The 25716-nt window shown below is 43.7% G+C and overlaps 1 protein-coding gene across 1 annotated transcript in view; it reads left to right on the top strand.

Moving 5' to 3' along the window:
* Window positions 1-4991: 4991 nt before the first annotated feature.
* The window catches only part of LOC137282040 (polypeptide N-acetylgalactosaminyltransferase 5-like), a 94026-nt gene continuing 73301 nt past the window's right edge, over window positions 4992-25716 (top strand). The window contains exons 1-11 of the mRNA XM_067813790.1: window positions 4992-5163; window positions 5914-6452; window positions 8776-8920; window positions 9386-9552; window positions 10630-10794; window positions 11056-11266; window positions 11946-12063; window positions 12315-12497; window positions 13269-13391; window positions 13484-13576; window positions 15944-16066. Coding sequence (XP_067669891.1) covers window positions 5963-6452; window positions 8776-8920; window positions 9386-9552; window positions 10630-10794; window positions 11056-11266; window positions 11946-12063; window positions 12315-12497; window positions 13269-13391; window positions 13484-13576; window positions 15944-16066 — 1818 coding nt within the window. The 5' untranslated portion in view covers window positions 4992-5163; window positions 5914-5962. The remainder of the gene's footprint in view (window positions 5164-5913; window positions 6453-8775; window positions 8921-9385; window positions 9553-10629; window positions 10795-11055; window positions 11267-11945; window positions 12064-12314; window positions 12498-13268; window positions 13392-13483; window positions 13577-15943; window positions 16067-25716) is intronic.

Here is a 25716-nt window from a genome sequence, read left to right as displayed (position 1 = left end):
TGGTATCATGTAAACTGTCATACCGGACACAATTTACTAATATCGACGTGGTTGTAGGTGATGTGTTGGGTCGTTAAGGCACATCCGGCGGTCTAAAGACGTGCTGGCAGCATAAATTGGGGGAACAGGGGGAGTTTAGTTTTACGCCGCTCTCAGCAATATTCCATGGCCAGCTATATGGCGTCGGTCTGTAAATAATAGAGTCTGGACCAGACAGTATTGCCATCTACATGTCTGCTAATATGCAGTGCACAACTTCAGTCAGAGACCACATGCAGTTAGAAATTAACATCTTATAAGCCACAAACAAAGAGCCCGCTAAGCGTATCGGCAAATGAACCAGGGCCAATGAAAAGGCTTCGTTACATCCGCCAGCTCTGACAAGGTTCGGATCGCGGCTGCTTCGTTTCGAGGGAGGTAAACCCAAATACAAAATATTGCATTTCTGATATGCTTATAATTTTGTTTATATGGGGTTTTTTCACATTCACCAAATTGAATGCATTTTATATATCATGAAGAAGTGATAACTGTGTGTATATTTCTGGGTGAATATTTAGGTTGCTTATTACCTTTTAGAGAAACCATTCCGAAAGCACGGACACACGGGACATGTTATATACCTCCCTGCTCTGCCCCGGGACATTCACGGGTCAGATAAAACCACCACTGTCACTCTCAATGCATGAGTTTCAAATCGTGTCTTATTGATATTGTTTAGAGTTTCAATAAATAAATCAAACAACACCTGTAATACTTAATATGGCTATTGGTGAGTGAATGAGTTTAGTTTTACGCCGCACTTAGCAATATTCCAGCTAGCTATATGGCGGCGGTCTGTAAATAATTGAGTCCATAATTGGACCAGACAATCCTGTGGTCAACAGCATGAGCATCGATCTACTCAATAGGGAACAGATAACGTGCCAACCATGTCAGCGAATCTAACCACCCGATCCCGTTAGTCGCCTCTTATGACAAGCGTAGTCACCTTTTATGGCAAGCATGGGTTGCCGAAGGTCCGTTCTACCCCGGATAGACCATCACGGGTCAGTATAATACTATGACTATTATTGTAAACTGGGTGCTGCACTGTAATGGCAATGCATGTTGTCAACTTACCGCTGATTTGAATCCATCGAAGCCATGTTGGCTGTTAATAACAGTGTCAGCCTGACGGCCTCTACTTTCACTTTTAAGTGACCAGAATTAAAAAGTTTCTGTCATTAGTGGAAACAAATTTTGATCAAGCTATTTTTTCAACGATACCAGTGGCTTTAACCTGACTGTAAAGGAGGCAGGGGTTCAGTCTGACTGTAAGGGAGACAAGGATCCAGTCTGACTGTAAAGGAGACGAGGGTCCAGCCTGACTGTAAAGGAGACAGGGGTCCAGTCTGACTGTAAAGGAGACAAGGGTCCAGTCTGACGGTAAAGGAGACAAGGGTCCAGTCTGACTGACAGGGGTCCAGTCTGACTGAAAAGGAGACGGGGGTCCAGTCTGACTGTAAAGGAGAGAAGGGTCCAGTCTGACTGTAAAGGAGACAGGGGTCCAGTCTGACTGTAAAGGAGAGAAGGGTCCAGTCTGACTGTAAAGGAGACGGGGATCCAGTCTGACTGTAAAGGAGAGAAGGGTCCAGTCTGACTGTAAAGGAGACAGGGGTCCAGTCTGACTGTAAAGGAGACAGGGGTCCAGTCTGACTGTAAAGGAGACAGGGGTCCAGTCTGACTGTAAAGGAGACGGGGTCCAGTCTGACTATAAAGGAGAGAAGGGTCCAGTCTGACTGTAAAGGAGACAGGGGTCCAGTCTGACTGTAAGGGAGACAAGGGTCCAGTCTGACGGTGCCAGTTTCACACGAACCCACTTTGCAGCATATCACACTGTAATGTGGGTGTCGACGATGATGCTGATGATGTTGGTGACGTATTTTCGTGTCGTCTGTGTGGATAAACCAAGGCAATTATACGTATGTCGCCTCACCTGAGTACCCATCGTTACATCAAAAAAGCAATACTCTGGAAAGGAAATCAAATGTCATCACCATAAACTACATGTTGTATCAACTAACGAGTCTGTTTGTGACATCAGCTTGCCGGGTCTTCATTGATTGGCGGAACAGATGTTCGCCATAACTCACGTGACAGCAGAGACACGCGACAATGTTTGACAGCTGTGACTGCTCGATATATATAGCTAATCTACACTCACCCCTTGTGGCAATGTTTACTAAAGCGCCTCATCTGACCCCAACATAAGACTATATTTAGTGTCATTTCTCAAATTATTCTGATATCATTGTTCGTGTCTGCCATAACCATTTATAGGACGTGTATGCGCTACACATAGTACTGACCCAATGTGGAATAATGAACTCTACTTAATGTCCATGGGACATATGCCATGTAGTCATTGTTAAATTCGTCAATTAAGTTACAGTTTGTTTTGAATTGCTCTCAGACACATCATTAGCGTCGGTCTGGAGTACAGAATTTTCCCCTCCACCTAGGCTGTGCCGTACAGCACACGATATCCCGGGGGATCCGAGGCTTGACTACACTGGTACACGTAGAATAAAGGCGTGACTTCATTGGTGCACGTGGAATAAAAGCTTGACTACACCGATACGCGTGGGATAAAGGTTGTCTACAGACAGACAAACAGACATAATTTTATTTTTGTTTCTCTTGTTTATACAACTAATCGCTCAGCGATTTATGAGAGAAATTGCTCCGTAAAAACGAAAATAGTATTAGATAAAATATACATTGCTACCACAGGGCAAAAACAATTTAGACCTAACGGTGTCGTATAAAGGACAGAAAATTAAAGCATGCATTTCGTCTTCTGTAATGTTGACACAATCAAAACAATATCTACATCGATACACGTGGAAGAAAGACTTGACCACACCAATAACGTGGAAAAGAGGCTTGACTACATCGATACACGTACAAAAGAGCTTGACTACATCAATACGCATGGAATAAAGGCTTGACTACATCAATACACATGGAATAAAGGCTTGATTACATCAATACACATGGAATAAAGGCTTGACTACATCAATACACGATGAATTGCCTTGACTACATCGATACGTTAAAACATATTGTGAAGTCAGTCATTTCATGAAATGACTTAGAGGGTCAACTATTTCGCACCATTTTTTGTAACACCAATCACAATACTTCAATCATATCACGACATTTCACAATCTGACATTACTACTCCATGGGTGTTAGAGGAACAAGGATCAGTCTCATGAAACCTAGTACATCACCATTTCAGTATTGTCCTTTGTTGGCTCCCAAGCTGAAACAGTTCACGGAGGTGCAGTCCAGAAGCAAACTAGGTGCGATGCTAACAATCTGCAAGGGTGTGATGTGTGATGTGTGATGTGTGATGTGTGATGTGATGAACAGCTGTAAACGATGTTCACCAACAACATCAATCAGTACAAGATCTGCTATCGCTATACATTAATAGTCATGTGACACAAGGACACTGATTGTAGCGCTGGTGGCACTTGTCACCTCCCTCGTAATCCTGCCTGTGACAGTAGAACTGGCACAGTAAAGCGTAAAGGTGGCACTAGTCACCCCCCTCGTAATCCTGCCTGTGACTGTAGAACTGGCATAGTAAAGCGTAAAGGTGGCACTTGCCACCTCCCTCGTAATCCTGCCTGTGACTATAAAACTGGCACAGTAAAGGGTAAAGGTGGCACTAGTCACCCCCCTCGTAATCCTACCTGTGACTGTAGAACTGGCATAGTAAAGCGTAAAGGTGGCACTTGCCACCTCCCTCGTAATCCTGCCTGTGACTGTAGAACTGGCACAGTAAAGGGTAACGGTGGCACTTGCCACCTCCCTCGTAATCCTGCCTGTGACTGTAGAACTGGCACAGTAAAGGGTAAAGGTGGCACTAGTCACCCCCCTCGTAATCCTGCCTGTGACTATAGAACTGGCACAGTAAAGCGTAAAGGTGGCACTTGCCACCTCCCTCGTAATCCTGCCTGTGACTGTAGAACTGGCACAGTAAAACGTAAAGGTGGCACTAGTCACCCCCCTCGTAATCCTGCCTGTGACTGTAGAACTGGCATAGTAAAGCGTAAAGGTGGCACCTTGTGATGCAATCAGTGAGTGAGCGAATGGGTTTAGTTCTCCTCCGCTTTTAGCAAAATACAAGGTCTTCGGCGTATCGAGCAAACACTTTAACCATTAGGCTACTCCACCGCCCTTTGTGATGTAATGTGAGTGAGTTTAGTTTTACGCCGCACTTAGCAATATTCCAGCTTTATGGCGGCGGTCTGTAAATAATCGAGTCTAGACTAGACAATCCAGTGATGAACAGCACAAGCATTGATCTGCTCAACTAGAAATCGATGACGTGTATCAAACAAGTCAGTCTGATCACCCGATCCCGTTAGTCGCCTCTTAGAACAAGCATAGTTGCCTTTTATGGCAAGCATGGGCTGCTGAAGGCCTATTCTACACAGGACCTTCACGGGTCTGATGTAATGTGAGATGGGGGGAATAACTATATATTCTATATTATAACTATATGTTCAAGAATAAGGTGCTAATATTTTAGTACCATGTGGCAGCTTTCAGAACTTTCGGTATAAATCTAGTGCAGGTCTAAATATAGCACAAGTCCAAACATAGCATACCTCAGTGAATCAACAGGTACAACGTGAGACAGGCGAAATATTGCTGTGCAGCGTTTAACGCCCCCTGATTACAACGTGAATCGTGACATGCTTCACACACGTGTTTCTGGACCACCAAACAACGTCACTAGTCTGCAGGTCCACGTGTTCTAGACTTTTATAATACAACATACTACAATGATGTATATCACAATATCGGCCCCTTTCTGTTGATGTGGCCTCGAGCCATGAATGTTAGAATATGCGAAATCTTTATCATCACTCTGCTGGTGCCGGCCTGAGGACATGTATGTAGATAAACTCAGGTAGCTGGAGGTAGTCGTCACTGGATAGAGATGTATTGGGACCAGTAGGCCTGACTATCGTAGTGCAGCTGTCGACTCCCGCAACACACGGCGCAGGGTCGATCCCTGCCTCGCTCACAAACCTCCTAATAACACATTGATCACATCACCACGGGGAATATCACACCTCGTCATACTAATGCCGGCCCAAGGTGAGAACCATCCACTATTATACCTCTCTGTTTCTCCATCCAACTAACATGTTATGTGATGCCAAGGTAGTCACAGAAATGGCTTCTTTCCTCCGGAAATATTGTCTTAGCTAACGTACCTTGTCTTACATGCAGGTTATGTTAATATCGAGCTTGTTAACACGGTGTTGGCAGGTGCAGCTGTTGTCGTCGCTGCCAACATATACAAGAACCTACTTTGGTGATGATTATTATGATACACGGAGTGGAAAACATGCCAAATTTATGTGAGAGAAGTTTAGTGGGACCACAATCACTAGATCTTTGCTTCTTACAACTGATGGACAGGACTCGTTGTTCAAAAAGAACTGATCGTAAGAAAGATGGAGGTTACCACACGTATACACCCGACAGACGCAGTCGCTTGACATGTAACCTGTGACCTGAACCGCTCTTGTCTCCATAGCAGGATGTGTCCAGTCAGATATATTCTACTTAACGTTACTACATGCCCCAAACGTAAGGATCCCTAGATAACTGTACTGCTCAGTTATACCCAGTTTACGGGTCGATTTAGTAAGCCTTCGCGACATACTTTAAATCTGATTAGTTGCACTATTTTGTTACTATGCAACTAACTGAGACACTGGTATCAGGTATGTCAATTTCAGGTTGGACACAGCTTATGACGAATTTCCAGCTACTTGTATTTTATCCTGACCTGGGATATTAATGTTGTTTAGTCATTGTAAACTGTACCACTCCTTTTAGGTATATGAGAGACGGTCTACACAGCCCAGGGTAGGGAGCCCATCCAGCCATGAGGAAACTGTACAGAATCATCCCTCGCCTGGTTGTAGTAGCGGCTCTGGTCAGTTTCATGTACTTCTCTCAGAGGTTGTACAAGACGGACGGGTTGTCTCAGTGGTTCACTAAATCACAGATACACGTGGTACCGCTAGCCCCACGCCCAGACGTCCATACATACCACAAAAAGAGTAAATCTGGGACTGTGAAGACGATCAAGGATGGTGTCAAAGCTGATGCTGATGGTGACGATAGTGACAATAATTACGTGGCTGTACATGACGTCGCAGAGGAGGGAGATGCAGTCCACGATGGTGGCGTGGATGCCAATCATGATGAAGTGATTGGGGACGCTGTACATGCTGATGATAGAGAGAAGATCGCGCATGGTGAAGCCGCCAAAGCCAACGTGGATGTCCCAGCCAGCCAGGTTAAGGGAGACAATCCAGTGAAAGATGTGACGTTTCCAGCGTTCGTCAAGGAAATTGTTGAGGGAGGCCTCGGTTAGTACACAAGGACAAAGTACCGATTGTATAACTAGACTTTTTATTCCAGTCTGACAAAGAGTGGGAGGACCACACTGTCAGTTGTCTACTGACTGTGGCGAGGTCGGACAATACTGTCAGGGTTTTAGACACGTTTAATCACGTTTCACTTGTACAGATATGTGTCTACCTGTCAGTTGTATAGACGCATGTCGACTTGTCAGTAGTATAGATTTGTACCTGTCAGTTGTATAGATATGTGTCTACCTGTCAGTTGTATAGATATGTGTCTACCTGTCAGTTGTATAGATATGTGTCTACCTGTCAGTTGTATAGATATGTGTCTACCTGTCAGTTGTATAGATATGTGTCCACCTGTCAGTTGTATAGATATGTGTCTACCTGTCAGTTGTATAGATATGTGTCCACCTGTCAGTTGTATATACACGTGTCTACCTGTCAACAGTATAGGTTTCTGTATCTACTAGTTGTATAGATATGTATCTGTCAGCTGTATGGATATGTGTCTATCTGTCAGTTCTGTAGACACGTTTCGACCTATCTATAGAATCATGTGTACCTGTCAGTTGTATCTATAGACACCTGCACCTGTGTACCTGTCTTTTGTATAGAAACGTGTCCACGTCTCAGTTTTATAAATATATGTCTACCTATTAGTTGTATAGACACGTGTCCATCTTTGAGGTATACACACACATGTCGACCTGTCAGCTGTATAGACACGTGACGACCTGTCAGCTGTATAGACACGAGTCTACCTGTCAGGTGTATGGGTATATGTCTTACTAGTATAGACACAGTTAACTTCTTCTAGTCATGTAGAAATTGGGCAATAAAGAAGGATTCCAATATATTGATGAACAGCGTCTTTATTGCTATGAGAGCGACGTTTCGGTGTAGGCTTTCATCACTTTCTTGATAACGGAGTCAGCACCTGTACCGTAACGTCGCTCTCATGGCAATAAAGAAGCTGTACATTCATATACAGTCATCCTTCCTTACCTGTCTGTTGTATGGGCACGTGTCTACCTGTCAGTTGTATATGTATGTGTGTGTCTGCCAATTGTATAGATACGTGTCCACTTGTCAGTTGTATAGACACATGTCTACCTGTCAGTTGTATAGACACATGTCCTCATGTCAGTTGTATAGACACGTGTCTAGTTATCAGTGGTATAGACAGGTGTCTAGTTATCAGTGGTATAGACAGGTGTCTAGTCATCAGTGGTATAGACAGGTGTCTAGTTATCAGTGGTATAGACACGTGTCTAGTTATCAGTGGTATAGACAGGTGTCTAGTTATCAGTGGTATAGACAGGTGTCTAGTCATCAGTTGTATAGACACGTGTCTAGTTATCAGTGGTATAGACACGTGTCTAGTTATCAGTGGTATAGACAGGTGTCTAGTCATCAGTGGTATAGACACGTGTCTAGTTATCAGTGGTATAGACACGTGTCTAGTTATCAGTGGTATAGACAGGTGTCTAGTCATCAGTTGTATAGACACGTGTCTAGTTATCAGTGGTATAGACAGGTGTCTAGTCATCAGTGGTATAGACAGGTGTCTAGTCATCAGTGGTATAGACAGGTGTCTAGTCATCAGTGGTATAGACAGGTGTCTAGTTATCAGTTGTATAGACACGTGTCTAGTTATCAGTTGTATAGACACGTGTCTAGTTATCAGTGGTATAGACAGGTGTCTAGTTATCAGTGGTATAGACAGGTGTCTAGTCATCAGTGGTATAGACAGGTGTCTAGTCATCAGTGGTATAGACACGTGTCTAGTTATCAGTGGTATAGACAGGTGTCTAGTTATCAGTGGTATAGACACGTGTCTAGTTATCAGTGGTATAGACAGGTGTCTAGTCATCAGTTGTATAGACACGTGACTAGTTATCAGTGGTATAGACAGGTGTCTAGTTATCAGTGGTATAGACAGGTGTCTAGTCATCAGTGGTATAGACAGGTGTCTAGTCATCAGTGGTATAGACACGTGTCTAGTTATCAGTGGTATAGACAGGTGTCTAGTCATCAGTGGTATAGACAGGTGTCTAGTTATCAGTGGTATAGACAGGTGTCTAGTCATCAGTTGTATAGACAGGTGTCTAGTTATCAGTGGTATAGACAGGTGTCTAGTCATCAGTGGTATAGACAGGTGTCTAGTCATCAGTGGTATAGACAGGTGTCTAGTTATCAGTGGTATAGACAGGTGTCTAGTCATCAGTGGTATAGACAGGTGTCTAGTCATCAGTGGTATAGACAGGTGTCTAGTCATCAGTGGTATAGACAGGTGTCTGTATTTCGTTGTATGTGAACACAGGTGATCGTGGCGCCAGGGCGGTGATGAAGCTGTCGGCATCAGAGAAGCTGGAGTCTGACCGGGTCATGGCGCTGAACGACTTTAACCAGTACGCCAGTGACAGGATCTCCATCCATCGTCGCCTTGACGACAGACGGGATGCTTAGTAAGTCACACATACGTAGATGTAGTACTGTGGCACGTCATGATAGCCAGTTATGACCGATGAGTGTACAACTACAAAGTGTATGGTATAACAGCTTCTGCCGGTTGATTACAGGTGTATGATATTCACAATCACTGTTGGCTATATACGGACATACGTTATAGATACATGTTATTTGCTGTCGGTCTTAAATGGGTGAACGATATACTGGTTATATGCTGTTGCTGTCACGTATATATGGGTGAATAATATACATGTTGTATGCAGTTACTGTCAGTCATATATCGGTGAATGGTATCAGAGACCATAAAATTCTCTGATGGTATACATGCTGTAAACTGTCACTGTCATTCATAATATATGAATAATATATATTGATGCCACATACTGCCACTGTCACCTGCGTATAGATGAATGATATACATGCTGTAGGTGCTATACATGTTCTACGTCAACTATTTGCAGTTGTAAGAACGCCACCTACCCCTCCAAACTTCCGGTTGCAAGCGTCATCATCTGCTTTCACAACGAGGCTTGGTCGGTCCTGCTGAGGTCTGTGCACAGCATCTTGGACAGGTCACCGCCTCACCTGTTAGGGGAGATCATCTTGGTGGACGACCTCTCCTCAATGGGTAAGATACACCTCTGTGTGCAGTGGGGTAAGATACACCTCTGTATGCAGTGGGATAAGATACACCTCTGTATGCAGTGGGATAAGATACACCTCTGTATGCAGTTGGGTAAGATACATCTCTGTATGCAGTGGGGTAAGATACACCTCTGTATGCAGTAGGGTAAGATACACCTCTGTATGCAGTGGGATAAGATACACCTCTGTATGCAGTGGGATAAGATACACCTCTGTATGCAGTAGGGTAAGATACACCTCTGTATGCAGTGGGGTAAGATACACCTCTGTATGCAGTTGGGTAAGATACACCTCTGTATGCAGTGGGGTAAGATACACCTCTGTATGCAGTGGAGTAAGATACACCTCTGTATGCAGTGGGGTAAGATACACCTCTGTATGAAGTAGGGTAAGATACACCTCTGTATGCAGTGGGGTAAGATACACCTCTGTATGCAGTGGGGTAAGATACACCTCTGTACATGTATGCAGTGGGGTAAGATACACCTCTGTATGCAGTGGGGTAAGATACACCTCTGTATGCAGTGGGGTAAGATAAACCTCTGTATGCAGTGGGGTAAGATACACCTCTGTATGCAGTAGGATCAAACGAGATAAGTGGAGGAGCCTAGGGCCGCGCGGGTAGAACACCGACCAGTATTAAATGGCAACCACCACATATCTGTATAACAACCAGTATTGTATAGCGACCACCGCATGGCTGTATGACAACCAGCATTGTATGGCGACAACCTCATGCCTGTATAACAATCAGTATTGTATAGCAGTATGCAACGATATGCCCTGGCAGCATGTTAAATGTAACTTTAGCCTAACTGCGGACACCTGGAAATCATGTTAAATGTAACTCTAGGTCAACTACGGACACCTGTTTCATGTAAGTTCAGACACGTGATACCACGTTAAATGTATCTTTATGGACACCACGTTAAATGTAACCATCTGCAGATACCTAAACAACATGTTATATAGATATCTGTAGACCATCTGCACGCACCGTGACGTCATGTTACATGTAACATTAGATCACCATGACACACCATGTTACACGTAACTTCAGAGCATCTGAAGGCCCCCTTGGACCGCTACATGGCGGACTACCCCAAAGTGAAGATTGTCAGAGCGTCCAGGAGGGAGGGACTGACCAGAGGCCGACTGCTGGGGTATGACCAGGCCAAGGGTCCAGTGCTCGTCTTCCTCGACTCTCACATAGAGTGCTTCCCAGGTACGGTGCGTGTAAACTATAGCACATTCCAGAGAGAACTGTTGGCGAGGAACCAGGACCTGGCTTTACTGAGCGTGCAACAATAATACCATGCTCATAATATTGCTGTTAGTATGCTCAAATGGATTCTTGCATCTCGTTTGTGCTGATTATTAAACAAACTTTTTGTGCTTGTCCACAAGCAATTTGCTACAGTGACATGGACGAACTCAAAGTCAAACCTGTGTGTGTCTGTAACACCTTCATCCCATGTGTTTCCAGGTTGGCTGGAGCCCCTCTTGTCTAAGATAGCCGCGGACCCCCGAGCAGTAGCGTTCCCTGTCATCCCAGTGATCAGCAGATTGGACTTGAGTGTCCAAAACACCATGAGTCTGACGGTCGGCAAGTTCAAGTGGAACGGTCTGACCTTCACATGGGGTGGCATGTCGAACAAGGAAAAGGCCCGCAGAAAGGAGAAGTACGAGCCCGTCAGGTCAGTACACTCATCCTGTTCATCAGGTCAGTATCCTGTTCATCAGGTCACGTCATACCTCCATTATGTCATGCCCGCATCCTGTCATACACTCATTGTTTTCATCATGTCATACACTAATGCTGTTCATGTCATACACTCATCCTGTTCATCAATCATACTATCATTCTGTTCTGCATGTCATGCACTCACATTGTTTATCATGTCATACTGACACCCCTTTCTGCATGCAATGCACTCATCCCGTCACTAGGTCATACACTTCATCGCTCATTATATCTGACATTATGGAATACACTTACCATGTTCATCTATCGTGTCGTGTACTCATCATTCCTCGACACTACTGGGCTGTGTGTCTACTTAGGAGATAAACATACTGTGATGGAAAATCAGAGATATATAACAAAATTATAATAGCTCTAAATTTGATTTAAAACCGAATGCGTAGCGTAGCGTGAGGTTCTAAATACGAAATTTAGAGCTTTTAAACAAATACATAAAGTGTGGGAAAATCAGAGGTATATAACGTGATTACATACCTCTGAATGACTTTGATTAACCAATCACAATCAAGTATTTACTGAAGTCACGATAGAATTATTATTTTGTAACTCCTCAGTGATGCTCGACTGATTGCCTGCCATGAAACGTAGATACATCTCTTCCTATGTTCCAGATCCCCGACGATGCCCGGTGGATTATTCGCGATAGACAAGCAGTGGTTCACGACCCTTGGGACATATGACCCGGGACTGGACTTCTGGGGCGGGGAGAACGTGGAACTCTCATTTAAGGTCGGCTGGAATCTCGTCTTGTATGGAATCTCATATTGTCTGGAAACTAGCTTTGTTACAATATTTCAAGGCGGTATCTCGTGCCTTTATGACAAACAACAATGGCGATAACTGAAATCCTGGCACTCTGGCCTTTCCCAAAACAGACAGCTCTGACACGTTTTCCGTTTGAAGTACCGATATTAAACCATACCCTTTGTAGTACAGATTACATTGATTCATGATGTGCATGTATACTTGTGTGTATGAAGGCCTGGATGTGTAACGGGTCGGTGGAGCTCATCCCGTGCTCCCAGGTCGGTCACATCTTTAGGACGGTCAACCCCATCAAGTGGCCGAAAGGGGGCGTCATAATGCGGAACTCCATTCGTGTGGCGGAGGTGTGGCTGGACGAGTTCAAGGACGTGTTCTATGACTTCTCGTTTCATAAAACTGTAAGTGGTTGTTTGAAACAGAAAAGGATACTTGTAGTCATTACTCAAAAGCAAACTGAACGACAAAATATTATAGTGATTCGAATCAAAATAAACTAAAAGCAGCAAACCTTTTCGTTCAAGTATGGAGAACCGAAAACGTGAAAAAGCACTTGTCAGCACTTGCGTGTCTTATCGAAACTCTATTGTGGAAACCAGAGAGACAGTAAAACACGGTAAGAGACGGTAAGTGACGGTAAGTGACGGTAAGAGACGGTAAGAGACGGTAAGTGACGGTAAGAGACGGTAAGTGAGGATAAGTGACGGTAAGACACGGCGACACGTTTGTTTCATGGACGTTCACGAAATCCCAATCCACCGTTGCCGTGCTGCGACAGAACTCATCGGGAGTGTTGCTAAATGTACGGTAGCGCTAGAGGAAGAAATACCCATTGCGCTAAGCACGAAGGCTTCAATGAATGACGACTGGAGTAGTTTGTAGTAACACTGGAGTGTTGAAACACGGTTTTCTCATTACATTGTCGACTGATGGCATTGTTGTGTTGACTTAAGACAGACGTGTGATAGCACTTTCTTCCCATAGCCTTGTCACATAACAATATTCTTTCTTCATAACACCATTGTGTGATAACAATGTTGTCAGGTCACTGTCCTCCGACAGCGTTGTCACATAATAAGATTGTTTCTTCATAACGCAGTTGTGTGATAAAAGTGTGGTCAGTACACAATCGTCTAACACAGTTGTGTGAAAACATTGTCTTCCTGCTACAGGATTTCGGCGACGTGAGCGCCAGGAAGCGACTACGGGAATCCCTGCACTGCCATGACTTCAGATGGTACATGGACAACGTCATGGACGGGCAGCTGCCACCCACAGTCGTGGCGCGGGGAGAGGTGGGGTTACTTTCACTTTCACATGAAAATTTTGACAAGATTGTGTCCATCTATATTTGTGTCCATCTCATCCTCCGATGTCTGTTTCTCAGATCCGGAACACACAAACACCGTTGTGCCTTGACAGTATGGCGGCTAAGAGGGTGCCAGAGTTGTTCGGTTGTCATGGAGACGGCGGGAATCAGGTATGTGGTTGCCAGGAAATCCTGACTCTGTTAAAGTCAAGAATCACACGAGTGAATGGCAGACACTGTCCCGTTTACATACACAAGTTGACGATTAGATATACTGAGTCAAAAAAGAAACTTCACATTCTTTCTTCAGGGCACTATAAAATAACAAGAGATGGTAAGATGGTTAAATTGCTATTATTTCATTGCTGAGATCTGTGTGATGTACTCGATACATTGACAATGCCACAGTCGGTTCCATTCGGGTACACCGCCGTTCCAAAACATGGGTATACGGAATGTCAAGTCACAAGAATATGAATTCGAAATTTCTCAGTTCAATATTCTGTATAGCCGCCCCGCGCATTCATCACTGCCAAACACCGTCTCCTCATCGGCAGCCTGATGCTTGTGAACGCGTGTTTGGGGATTCTGTACCATTGCTCTTGCAAGGCAGCGCCAAGTTCCTGCAAATTCTTAGGCTGGTTCCTAAGACCACGAAACCTTCTCCCAAGTGCATCCCACATGTGCTGTATTGGAATAAGGTCAGGGGACCTCGATGGCCAATTCACGACGTTGATTCCAGCGTTTTGAAGGAATTTTCGTGTCAACATCGCGATATTCGACCGAGCATTATCATGCTGGAACTGTAGACCTGAGCCGCCATGAAAGGAACGAGTTCAGGGGTGAGCACCTGGTCGCAGTAAGCAGCAGCTGTGAGGTTTCCACGGATGGCCAGAAGTCGGGAACGGTTGTTCCCACAGAAAGCACCCCACCCTATTCAACTTCTGCCCCTGAATTTTTGAACTTCCTGTACACAACGATGGGCATACCGTTCACGACGTCGTCTCCAAACTCCATGCCTGCCGTAAGCGAATCTGAGGGTAAACCTGGATTCATAGCTAAAGACGACTCGATTCCAGTCTCTTTGTGTCCATCGGAGGTGACTATGAGCCCACAGCAGACACTGACGTTGATGAAACGGCGTTAATATTGACCCACGATATGGACGTCGAGAATGGAGATTGGCAGTCCGCAACCGATTTCGAATGGTCTGTGAGGACAGGTGACCTCTAGACATCTCAGCCCTGGTTCGTGTAGCAGGCAGATATCTGTCACGTAGGTGACGTAAGACGATTTGACGGTCGTCTGCTCGTGACATCACACGTGGACGAGCCGACCTTGGGCGATCAGAAGTGGAGCCAGTTTCTTGCAGACGACCCCATAAGTCATACACAGTAAGACGGCTGCATCCCTTTGCTCTTGCGACGTCAATAACTGATCTTCCCGCTTGCAACATACCAACGGCACGTTCAGGTTGCATATTTGACAATCGTGGCATTTAAAGGACTGTTAGAACACGTGCAAATGAAGAAAACTTCCATGCAATATCACGTGATCGACTGCACGTACAAAACCTGATTTGGCACTAACGTCATTTGCACGACGAATGGATGGGTTTGAGTGGGTTTTGCTAACGTATTTCTAGAGTCGAAAGATAGGGATCCCATTTCGGATACATAAATGCATCATCAGAGAAAAAAAATATTTATTATTTTTAAAAATTTCATTTTGAGAAGTTTCCTTTTTTGACTCAGCATAGTTGAACTATAGCAGGGGTTCTGTGGACTTCCTGAGCGACATTGTGGGATTGTGGTGTGAGGGGACAGTGAGGGGAGGACGGGGTTGTGGTGTGAGGGGACAGTGAGTGGAGGACGGGGTTGTGGTGTGGGGGGACATTGAGGGGGGTGGGGGTGGGGCTGTGGTATGAGGGGACACTGAGGGGACGACGGGGTTGTGGTATGAGGGGACATTGTGCGGATGACAGGGTTGTGGTGTGAGGGGACATTGTGAGGAGAACAGTGTTGTGGTGTGAGGGGACAGTGATGGGAGGACAGTGTTATGATGTGAGATCACATTGCGGGGTGGACAGGGTTGTGGTGTGAGGGGACATTGATTACATTGCGGGATGGACAGAGTTGTGGTGTGAGGGGACAGTGTTGTGATGTGAGATCACATTGCGGGGTGGACAAGGTTGTGGTGTGAGGGGACATTGTGGGGAGGACAGGGTTGTGGTGTGAGGGGACAGTGAGGGGAGAAAGGGGTTGTGGTGTGAGGGGACAGTGAGGGGAGGACGTGGTTGTGGTGTGAGAGGACAGTGAGGGGAGGACAGTGTTGTGATGTGAGATTACATTGCACGGTGGACAGGGTTGTGGTGTGAGGGGACAGTGATCTGAGAAAGGGGTTGTGGTGTGAGATGACAGTTCCAGAAGCATGTCACTAGATTGTTTCTTGTCCGTCACTGACAAATATGTCGTTTGTGATCAGTGTGGAGACATTGGAGATAGAAGTCAGTTACACAACAGGTGTTTGTAATTCCAGTGGTGGGTGATGACGGACACTGGTCAAATCATGCAGGACACCATGACATTGTGCTACGAAGATGGGCGACTGCGATTCAACCGGTGTACACCAAGGTCTCCCTACTGGATCCTGAACTATGACGTAGGTCACCGCCACAGTTGCAGTCAGTCACAGTACCTATACAATCACAATCATGGGAGATCACAGTCACAGTCACAGCATATGACAGTAACAGTCACAGTTGCAGTCAGTCACAGTACCATGTACAATAACAGTAATGGGATATCACAGTTACAATCACAGCATATGACAGCAACAGTCACAGTTACAGACAGTCACAGTACCTATACAATCACAATCATGGGAGATCACAGTCACAATCACAGCATATGACAGTAACAGTCACAGTTGCAGTCAGTCGCAGTACTTATACAATAACAGTCATGGGACATCACAGTCACAATCACAGCATATGACAGAAACAGTCACAGTTACAGACAGTCACAGTACCTACACAATCACAATCATGGGAAATCACAGTCACAATCACAGCATATGACAGTAACAGTCACAGTTGCAGTCAGTCGCAGTACCTATACAATCACAATCATAAGAGATCACAGTCACAGTCACAGCATATGACAGTAACAGTCACAGTTGCAGTCAGTCACAATACCATATACAATAACAGTCATGGGATATCACAGTTACAATCACAGCATATGACAGTAACAGTCACAGTTACAGACAGTCACTGTACCTAACAATCACAATCATGGGAGATCACAATCACAATCACAGCATATGACAGTAACAGTCACAGTTGCAGTCAGTCACAGTACCATGTACAATAACAGTCATGGGATGTCACAGTTACAATCAGAGCATATGACACTAACAGTCACCGTTACAGACAGTCACAGTACCTATACAATCACAATCATGGGAGATCACAGTCACAGTCACAGCATATGACAGTCACAGTCACAGTTGCAGTCAGTCACAGTACCATATACAATAACAGTCATGGGATATCACAGTTAAAATCACAGAATATGACAGTAACAGTCACAGTTACAGACAGTCACAGTACCTATACAATCACAATCATGGGAGATCACAGTCACAGTCACAGCATATGACAGTAACAGTCACAGTTGCAGTCAGTCGCAGTACTTATACAATAACAGTCATGGGATATCACAGTCACAATCACAGCATATGACAGTAACAGTCACAGTTACAGACAGTCACAGTACCTATACAATCACAATCATGGGAGATCACAGTCACAGTCACAGCATATGACAGCAACAGTCACAGTTGCAGTCAGTCGCAGTACCTATATAATCACAATCATAGGAGATCACAGTCACAGTCACAGCATATGACAGTAACAGTCACAGTTGCAGTCAGTCACAGTACCATATACAAAAACAGTCATGGGATATCACAGTTACAATCACAGCATATGACAGTCACAGTCACAGTTACAGACAGTCACTGTACCTAACAATCACAGTCATGGGAGATCACAGTCACAATCACAGCATATGACAGTAACAGTCACAGTTGCAGTCAGTCGCAGAACCTATACAATAACAGTCATGGGATATCACAGTTACAATCACAGCATATGACAGTAACAGTCACAGTTGCAGTCAGTCACAGTACCATGTACAATAACAGTCATGGGATATCACAGTTACAATCACAGCATATGACAGTAACAGTCACAGTTACAGACAGTCACAGTACCTATACAATCACAGTCATGGGAGATCACAGTCACAATCACAGCATATGACACTAACAGTCACCGTTACAGACAGTCACAGTACCTATACAATCACAATCATGGGAGATCACAGTCACAGTCACAGCATATGACAGTCACAGTCACAGTTGCAGTCAGTCACAGTACCATATACAATAACAGTCATGGGATATCACAGTTAAAATCACAGAATATGACAGTAACAGTCACAGTTACAGACAGTCACAGTACCTATACAATCACAATCATGGGAGATCACAGTCACAGTCACAGCATATGACAGTAACAGTCACAGTTGCAGTCAGTCGCAGTACTTATACAATAACAGTCATGGGATATCACAGTCACAATCACAGCATATGACAGTAACAGTCACAGTTACAGACAGTCACAGTACCTATACAATCACAATCATGGGAGATCACAGTCACAGTCACAGCATATGACAGCAACAGTCACAGTTGCAGTCAGTCGCAGTACCTATATAATCACAATCATAGGAGATCACAGTCACAGTCACAGCATATGACAGTAACAGTCACAGTTGCAGTCAGTCACAGTACCATATACAAAAACAGTCATGGGATATCACAGTTACAATCACAGCATATGACAGTCACAGTCACAGTTACAGACAGTCACTGTACCTAACAATCACAGTCATGGGAGATCACAGTCACAATCACAGCATATGACAGTAACAGTCACAGTTGCAGTCAGTCGCAGAACCTATACAATAACAGTCATGGGATATCACAGTTACAATCACAGCATATGACAGTAACAGTCACAGTTGCAGTCAGTCACAGTACCATGTACAATAACAGTCATGGGATATCACAGTTACAATCACAGCATATGACAGTAACAGTCACAGTTACAGACAGTCACAGTACCTATACAATCACAATCATGAGAGATCACAGTCACAGTCACAGCATATGACAGTCACAGTCACAGTTACAGACAGTCACAGTACCTATACAATCACAATCATGGGAGATCACAGTCACAGTCACAGTTACAGACAGTAACAGTCACAGTTACAGACAGTCACAGTACCTATACAATCACAATCATGGGAGATCACAGTCACAGTCACAGCATATGACAGTAACAGTCACAGTTGCAGTCAGTCGCAGTACCTATACAATAACAGTCATGGGAGATCACAGTCACAGTCACAGCATCTGACAGCAACAGTCACAGTTGCAGTCAGTCACAGTACCTATACAATAACAGTCATGGGATATCACAGTTACAATCACAGCATATGACAGTAACAGTCACAGTTGCAGACAGTCACTGTACCTAACAATCACAATCATGGGAGATCACAATCACAATCACAGCATATGACAGTAACAGTCACAGTTGCAGTCAGTCACAGTACCATGTACAATAACAGTCATGGGATGTCACAGTTAGAATCACAGCATATGACAGTAACAGTCACCGTTACAGACAGTCACAGTACCTATACAATCACAATCATGGGAGATCACAGTCACAGTCACAGCATATGACAGCAACAGTCACAGTTGCAGTCAGTCACAGTACCATATACAATAACAGTCATGGGATATCACAGTTACAATCACAGCATATGACAGCAACATTCACAGTTACAGACAAGTCACAGTACCTATACAATCACAGTCATGGGAGATCACAGTCACAATCACAGCATATGACAGAAACAGTCACAGTTGCAGTCAGTCGCAGAACCTATACAATAACAGTCATGGGATATCACAGTCACAATCACAGCATATGACAGTCACAGTCACAGTTACAGACAGTCACAGTACCTATACAATCACAATCATGGGAGATCACAGTCACAGTCACAGCATATGACAGCAACAGTCACAGTGACAGACAGTCACAGTACCTATACAATCACAATCATGGGAGATCACAGTTACAATCACAGCACATGACAGTAACAGTAAAAGTTACAGACAGTCACAGTACCTATACAATCACAATCATGGGAGAACACAGTCACAGTCACAGCATATGACAGTAACAGTCACAGTTACAGTCAGTCACAGTACCTATACAATCACAATCATGGGATATCACAGTCACAGTCACAGCATATGACAGAAACAGTCACAGTTGCAGTCAGTCACAGTACCATATACAATAACAGTCATGGGACATCACAGTCACAATCACAGCATATGACAGCAACAGTCACAGTTACAGACAGTCACAGTACCTATACAATCACAATCATGGGAGATCACAGTCACAATCACAGCATTTGACATTAACAGTCACAGTTGCAGTCAGTCGCAGTACCTATACAATCACAGTCATGGGAGATCACAGTCACAGTCACAGCATATGACAGTAACAGTCACAGTTACAGACAGTCACAGTACCTATACAATCACAATCATGGGAGATCACAGTCACAATCACAGCATATGACAGTAACAGTCACAGTTACAGACAGTCACAGTACCTATACAATCACAATCATGGGAGATCACAGTCACAATCACAGCATATGACAGTAACAGTCACAGTTGCAGTCAGTCGCAGTACTTATGCAATAACAGTCATGGGATATCACAGTCACAGTCACAGCATATGACAGTAACATTCACAGTTACAGACAGTCACAGTACCTATACAATCAGAATCATGGGAGATCACAGTCACAGTCACAGCATATGACAGTAACAGTCAAAGTTACAGACAGTCACAGTACCTATACAATCACAATCATGGGATATCACAGTAACAATCACAGCATATGACAGTAACAGTCACAGTTACAGTCAGTCACAGTACCTATACAATAACAGTCATGGGATATCACAGTTACAATCACAGCATATGACAGTAAAAGTCACAGTTACAGACAGTCACTGTACCCAACAATCACAATCATGGGAGATCACAATCAGAATCACAGCATATGACAGTAACAGTCACAGTTGCAGTCAGTCACAGTACCATGTACAATAACAGTCATGGGATGTCACAGTTACAATCACAGCATATGACACTAACAGTCACCGTTACAGACAGTCACAGTACCTATACAATCACAATCATGGGAGATCACAGTCACAGTCACAGCATATGACAGCAACAGTCACAGTTGCAGTCAGTCACAGTACCATATACAATAACAGTCATGGGATATCACAGTTACAATCACAGCATATGACAGCAACATTCACAGTTACAGACAAGTCACAGTACCTATACAATCACAGTCATGGGAGATCACAGTCACAATCACAGCATATGACAGTCACAGTCACAGTTACAGACAGTCACAGTACCTATACAATCACAATCATGGGAGATCACAGTCACAGTCACAGCATATGACAGCAACAGTCACAGTGACAGACAGTCACAGTACCTATACAATCACAATCATGGGAGATCACAGTTACAATCACAGCACATGACAGTAACAGTAAAAGTTACAGACAGTCACAGTACCTATACAATCACAATCATGGGAGAACACAGTCACAGTCACAGCATATGACAGCAACAGTCACAGTGACAGACAGTCACAGTACCTATACAATCACAATCATGGGAGATCACAGTTACAATCACAGCACATGACAGTAACAGTAAAAGTTACAGACAGTCACAGTACCTATACAATCACAATCATGGGAGAACACAGTCACAGTCACAGCATATGACAGTAACAGTCACAGTTACAGTCAGTCACAGTACCTATACAATCACAATCATGGGATATCACAGTCACAGTCACAGCATATGACAGAAACAGTCACAGTTGCAGTCAGTCACAGTACCATATACAATAACAGTCATGGGACATCACAGTCACAATCACAGCATATGACAGCAACAGTCACAGTTACAGACAGTCACAGTACCTATACAATCACAATCATGGGAGATCACAGTCACAATCACAGCATTTGACATTAACAGTCACAGTTGCAGTCAGTCGCAGTACCTATACAATCACAGTCATGGGAGATCACAGTCACAGTCACAGCATATGACAGTAACAGTCACAGTTACAGACAGTCACAGTACCTATACAATCACAATCATGGGAGATCACAGTCACAATCACAGCATATGACAGTAACAGTCACAGTTACAGACAGTCACAGTACCTATACAATCACAATCATGGGAGATCACAGTCACAATCACAGCATATGACAGTAACAGTCACAGTTGCAGTCAGTCGCAGTACTTATGCAATAACAGTCATGGGATATCACAGTCACAGTCACAGCATATGACAGTAACATTCACAGTTACAGACAGTCACAGTACCTATACAATCACAATCATGGGAGATCACAGTCACAGTCACAGCATATGACAGTAACAGTCAAAGTTACAGACAGTCACAGTACCTATACAATCACAATCATGGGATATCACAGTAACAATCACAGCATATGACAGTAACAGTCACAGTTACAGTCAGTCACAGTACCTATACAATAACAGTCATGGGATATCACAGTTACAATCACAGCATATGACAGTAAAAGTCACAGTTACAGACAGTCACTGTACCCAACAATCACAATCATGGGAGATCACAATCAGAATCACAGCATATGACAGTAACAGTCACAGTTGCAGTCAGTCACAGTACCATGTACAATAACAGTCATGGGATGTCACAGTTACAATCACAGCATATGACAGTAACACTCACCGTTACAGACAGTCACAGTACCTATACAATCACAATCATGGGAGATCACAGTCACAGTCACAGCATATGACAGAAACAGTCACAGTTGCAGTCAGTCACAGTACCATATACAATAACAGTCATGGGAGATCACAGTTACAATCACAGCATATGACAGTAACATTCACAGTTACAGACAAGTCACAGTACCTATACAATCACAGTCATGGGAGATCACAGTCACAATCACAGCATATGACAGTAACAGTCACAGTTACAGACAGTCACAGTACCTATACAATCACAATCATGGGAGATCACAGTCACAGTCACAGCATATGACAGCAACAGTCACAGTTACAGACAGTCATAGTACCTATACAATCACAATCATGGGAGATCACAGTCACAGTCACAGCATATGACAGAAACAGTCACAGTTGCAGTCAGTCACAGTACCATATACAATAATAGTCATGGGACATCACAGTTACAATCACAGCATATGACAGTACCAGTCACACTTATAGACAGTCACAGTACCTATACAATCACAATCATGGGAGATCACAGTCACAATCACAGCATATGACAGTAACAGTCACAGTTGCAGTCAGTCGCAGTGCTTATACAATAACAGTCATGGGATATCACAGTCACAATCACAGCATATGACAGCAACAGTCACAGTTACAGACAGTCACAGTACCTATACAATCACAATCATGGGAGATCACAGTCACAATCACAGCATTTGACATTAACAGTCACAGTTGCAGTCAGTCGCAGTACCTATACAATCACAGTCATGGGAGATCACAGTCACAGTCACAGCATATGACAGTAACAGTCACAGTTACAGACAGTCACAGTACCTATACAATCACAATCATGGGAGATCACAGTCACAATCACAGCATATGACAGTAACAGTCACAGTTACAGACAGTCACAGTACCTATACAATCACAATCATGGGAGATCACAGTCACAATCACAGCATATGACAGTAACAGTCACAGTTGCAGTCAGTCGCAGTACTTATGCAAAAACAGTCATGGGAGATCACAGTCACAGTCACAGCATATGACAGTAACATTCACAGTTACAGACAGTCACAGTACCTATACAATCAAAATCCTGGGAGATCACAGTCACAATCACAGCATATGACAGTAACAGTCACAGTTGCAGTCAGTCGCAGAACTTATGCAATAACAGTCATGGGAGATCACAGTCACAGTCACAGCATATGACAGTAACATTCACAGTTACAGACAGTCACAGTACCTATACAATCAAAATCCTGGGAGATCACAGTCACAATCACAGCATATGACAGAAACAGTCAAAGTTACAGACAGTCACAGTACCTATACAATCACAATCATGGGAGATCACAGTCACAATCACAGCATATGACAGTAACAGTCAAAGTTACAGACAGTCACAGTACCTATACAATCACAATCATGGGATATCACAGTAACAATCACAGCATATGACAGTAACAGTCACAGTTACAGTCAGTCACAGTACCTATACAATAACAGTCATGGGATATCACAGTTACAATCACAGCATATGACAGTAAAAGTCACAGTTACAGACAGTCACTGTACCTAACAATCACAATCATGGGAGATCACAATCAGAATCACAGCATATGACAGTAACAGTCACAGTTGCAGTCAGTCACAGTACCATGTACAATAACAGTCATGGGATGTCACAGTTACAATCACAGCATATGACACTAACAGTCACCGTTACAGACAGTCACAGTACCTATACAATCACAATCATGGGAGATCACAGTCACAGTCACAGCATATGACATTAACAGTCACAGTTGCAGTCAGTCACAGTACCATATAGAATAACAGTCATGGGAGATCACAGTTACAATCACAGCATATGACAGTAACAGTCACAGTTACAGACAAGTCACAGTACCTATACAATCACAGTCATGGGAGATCACAGTCACAATCACAGCATATGACAGTAACAGTCACAGTTGCAGTCAGTCGCAGAACCTATACAATAACAGTCATGGGATATCACAGTCACAATCACAGCATATGACAGTAACAGTCACAGTTGCAGTCAGTCACAGTACCTATACAATAACAGTCATGGGATATCACAGTTACAATCACAGCATATGACAGTAACAGTCACAGTTACAGACAGTCACAGTACCTATACAATCACAATCAAGGGAGATCACAGTCACAGTCACAGCATATGACAGTAACAGTCACAGTTACAGACAGTCACAGTACCTATACAATCACAATCATGGGAGATCACAGTCACAGTCACAGCACATGACAGTCACAGTTACAGTTGCAGTCAGTCACAGTACCATATACAAGAACAGTCATGGGATACCACAGTTACAGTCACAGCATATGACAGTAACAGTCACAGTTACAGACAGTCACAGTACCTATACAATTACAATCATGGGAGATCACAGTCACAGTCACAGAACATGACAGTCACAGTTAGAGTTGCAGTCAGTCACAGTACCATATACAATAACAGTCATGGGATACCACAGTTACAATCACAGCATATGACAGTCACAGTCACAGTTACAGACAGTCACAGTACCTATACAATCACAATCATGGGAGATCACAGTCACAGTCACAGTTACAGACAGTAACAGTCACAGTTACAGACATTCACAGTACCTATACAATCACAATCATGGGAGATCACAGTCACAGTCACAGCATATGACAGTAACAGTCACAGTTACAGACAGTCGCAGTACCTATACAATCACAATCATGGGAGATCACAGTCACAGTCACAGCATATGACAGTAACAGTCACAGTCACAGACAGTCACAGTACCTATTCAATAACAGTCATGGGATATCACAGTTACAATCACAGCATATGACAGTAAAAGTCACAGTTACAGACAGTCACTGTACCTAACAATCACAATCATGGGAGATCACAATCACAATCACAGCATATGACAGTAACAGTCACACTTGCAGTCAGTCACAGTACCATGTACAATAACAGTCATGGGATGTCACAGTTACAATCACAGCATATGACAGTAACAGTCACAGTTACAGACAAGTCACAGTACCTATACAATCACAGTCATGTGAGATCACAGTCACAATCACAGCATATGACAGTAACAGTCACAGTTGCAGTCAGTCGCAGAACCTATACAATAACAGTCATGGGATATCACAGTAACAATCACAGCATATGACAGTAACAGTCACAGTTGCAGTCAGTCACAGTACCTATACAATAACAGTCATGGGACATCACAGTTACAATCACAGCATATGA

This window comes from Haliotis asinina, chromosome 4 (genome assembly GCF_037392515.1).
Source record: "Haliotis asinina isolate JCU_RB_2024 chromosome 4, JCU_Hal_asi_v2, whole genome shotgun sequence".
Lineage (NCBI taxonomy): Eukaryota > Metazoa > Mollusca > Gastropoda > Lepetellida > Haliotidae > Haliotis > Haliotis asinina.
This window is presented reverse-complemented; position numbering and strand designations above follow the sequence as displayed.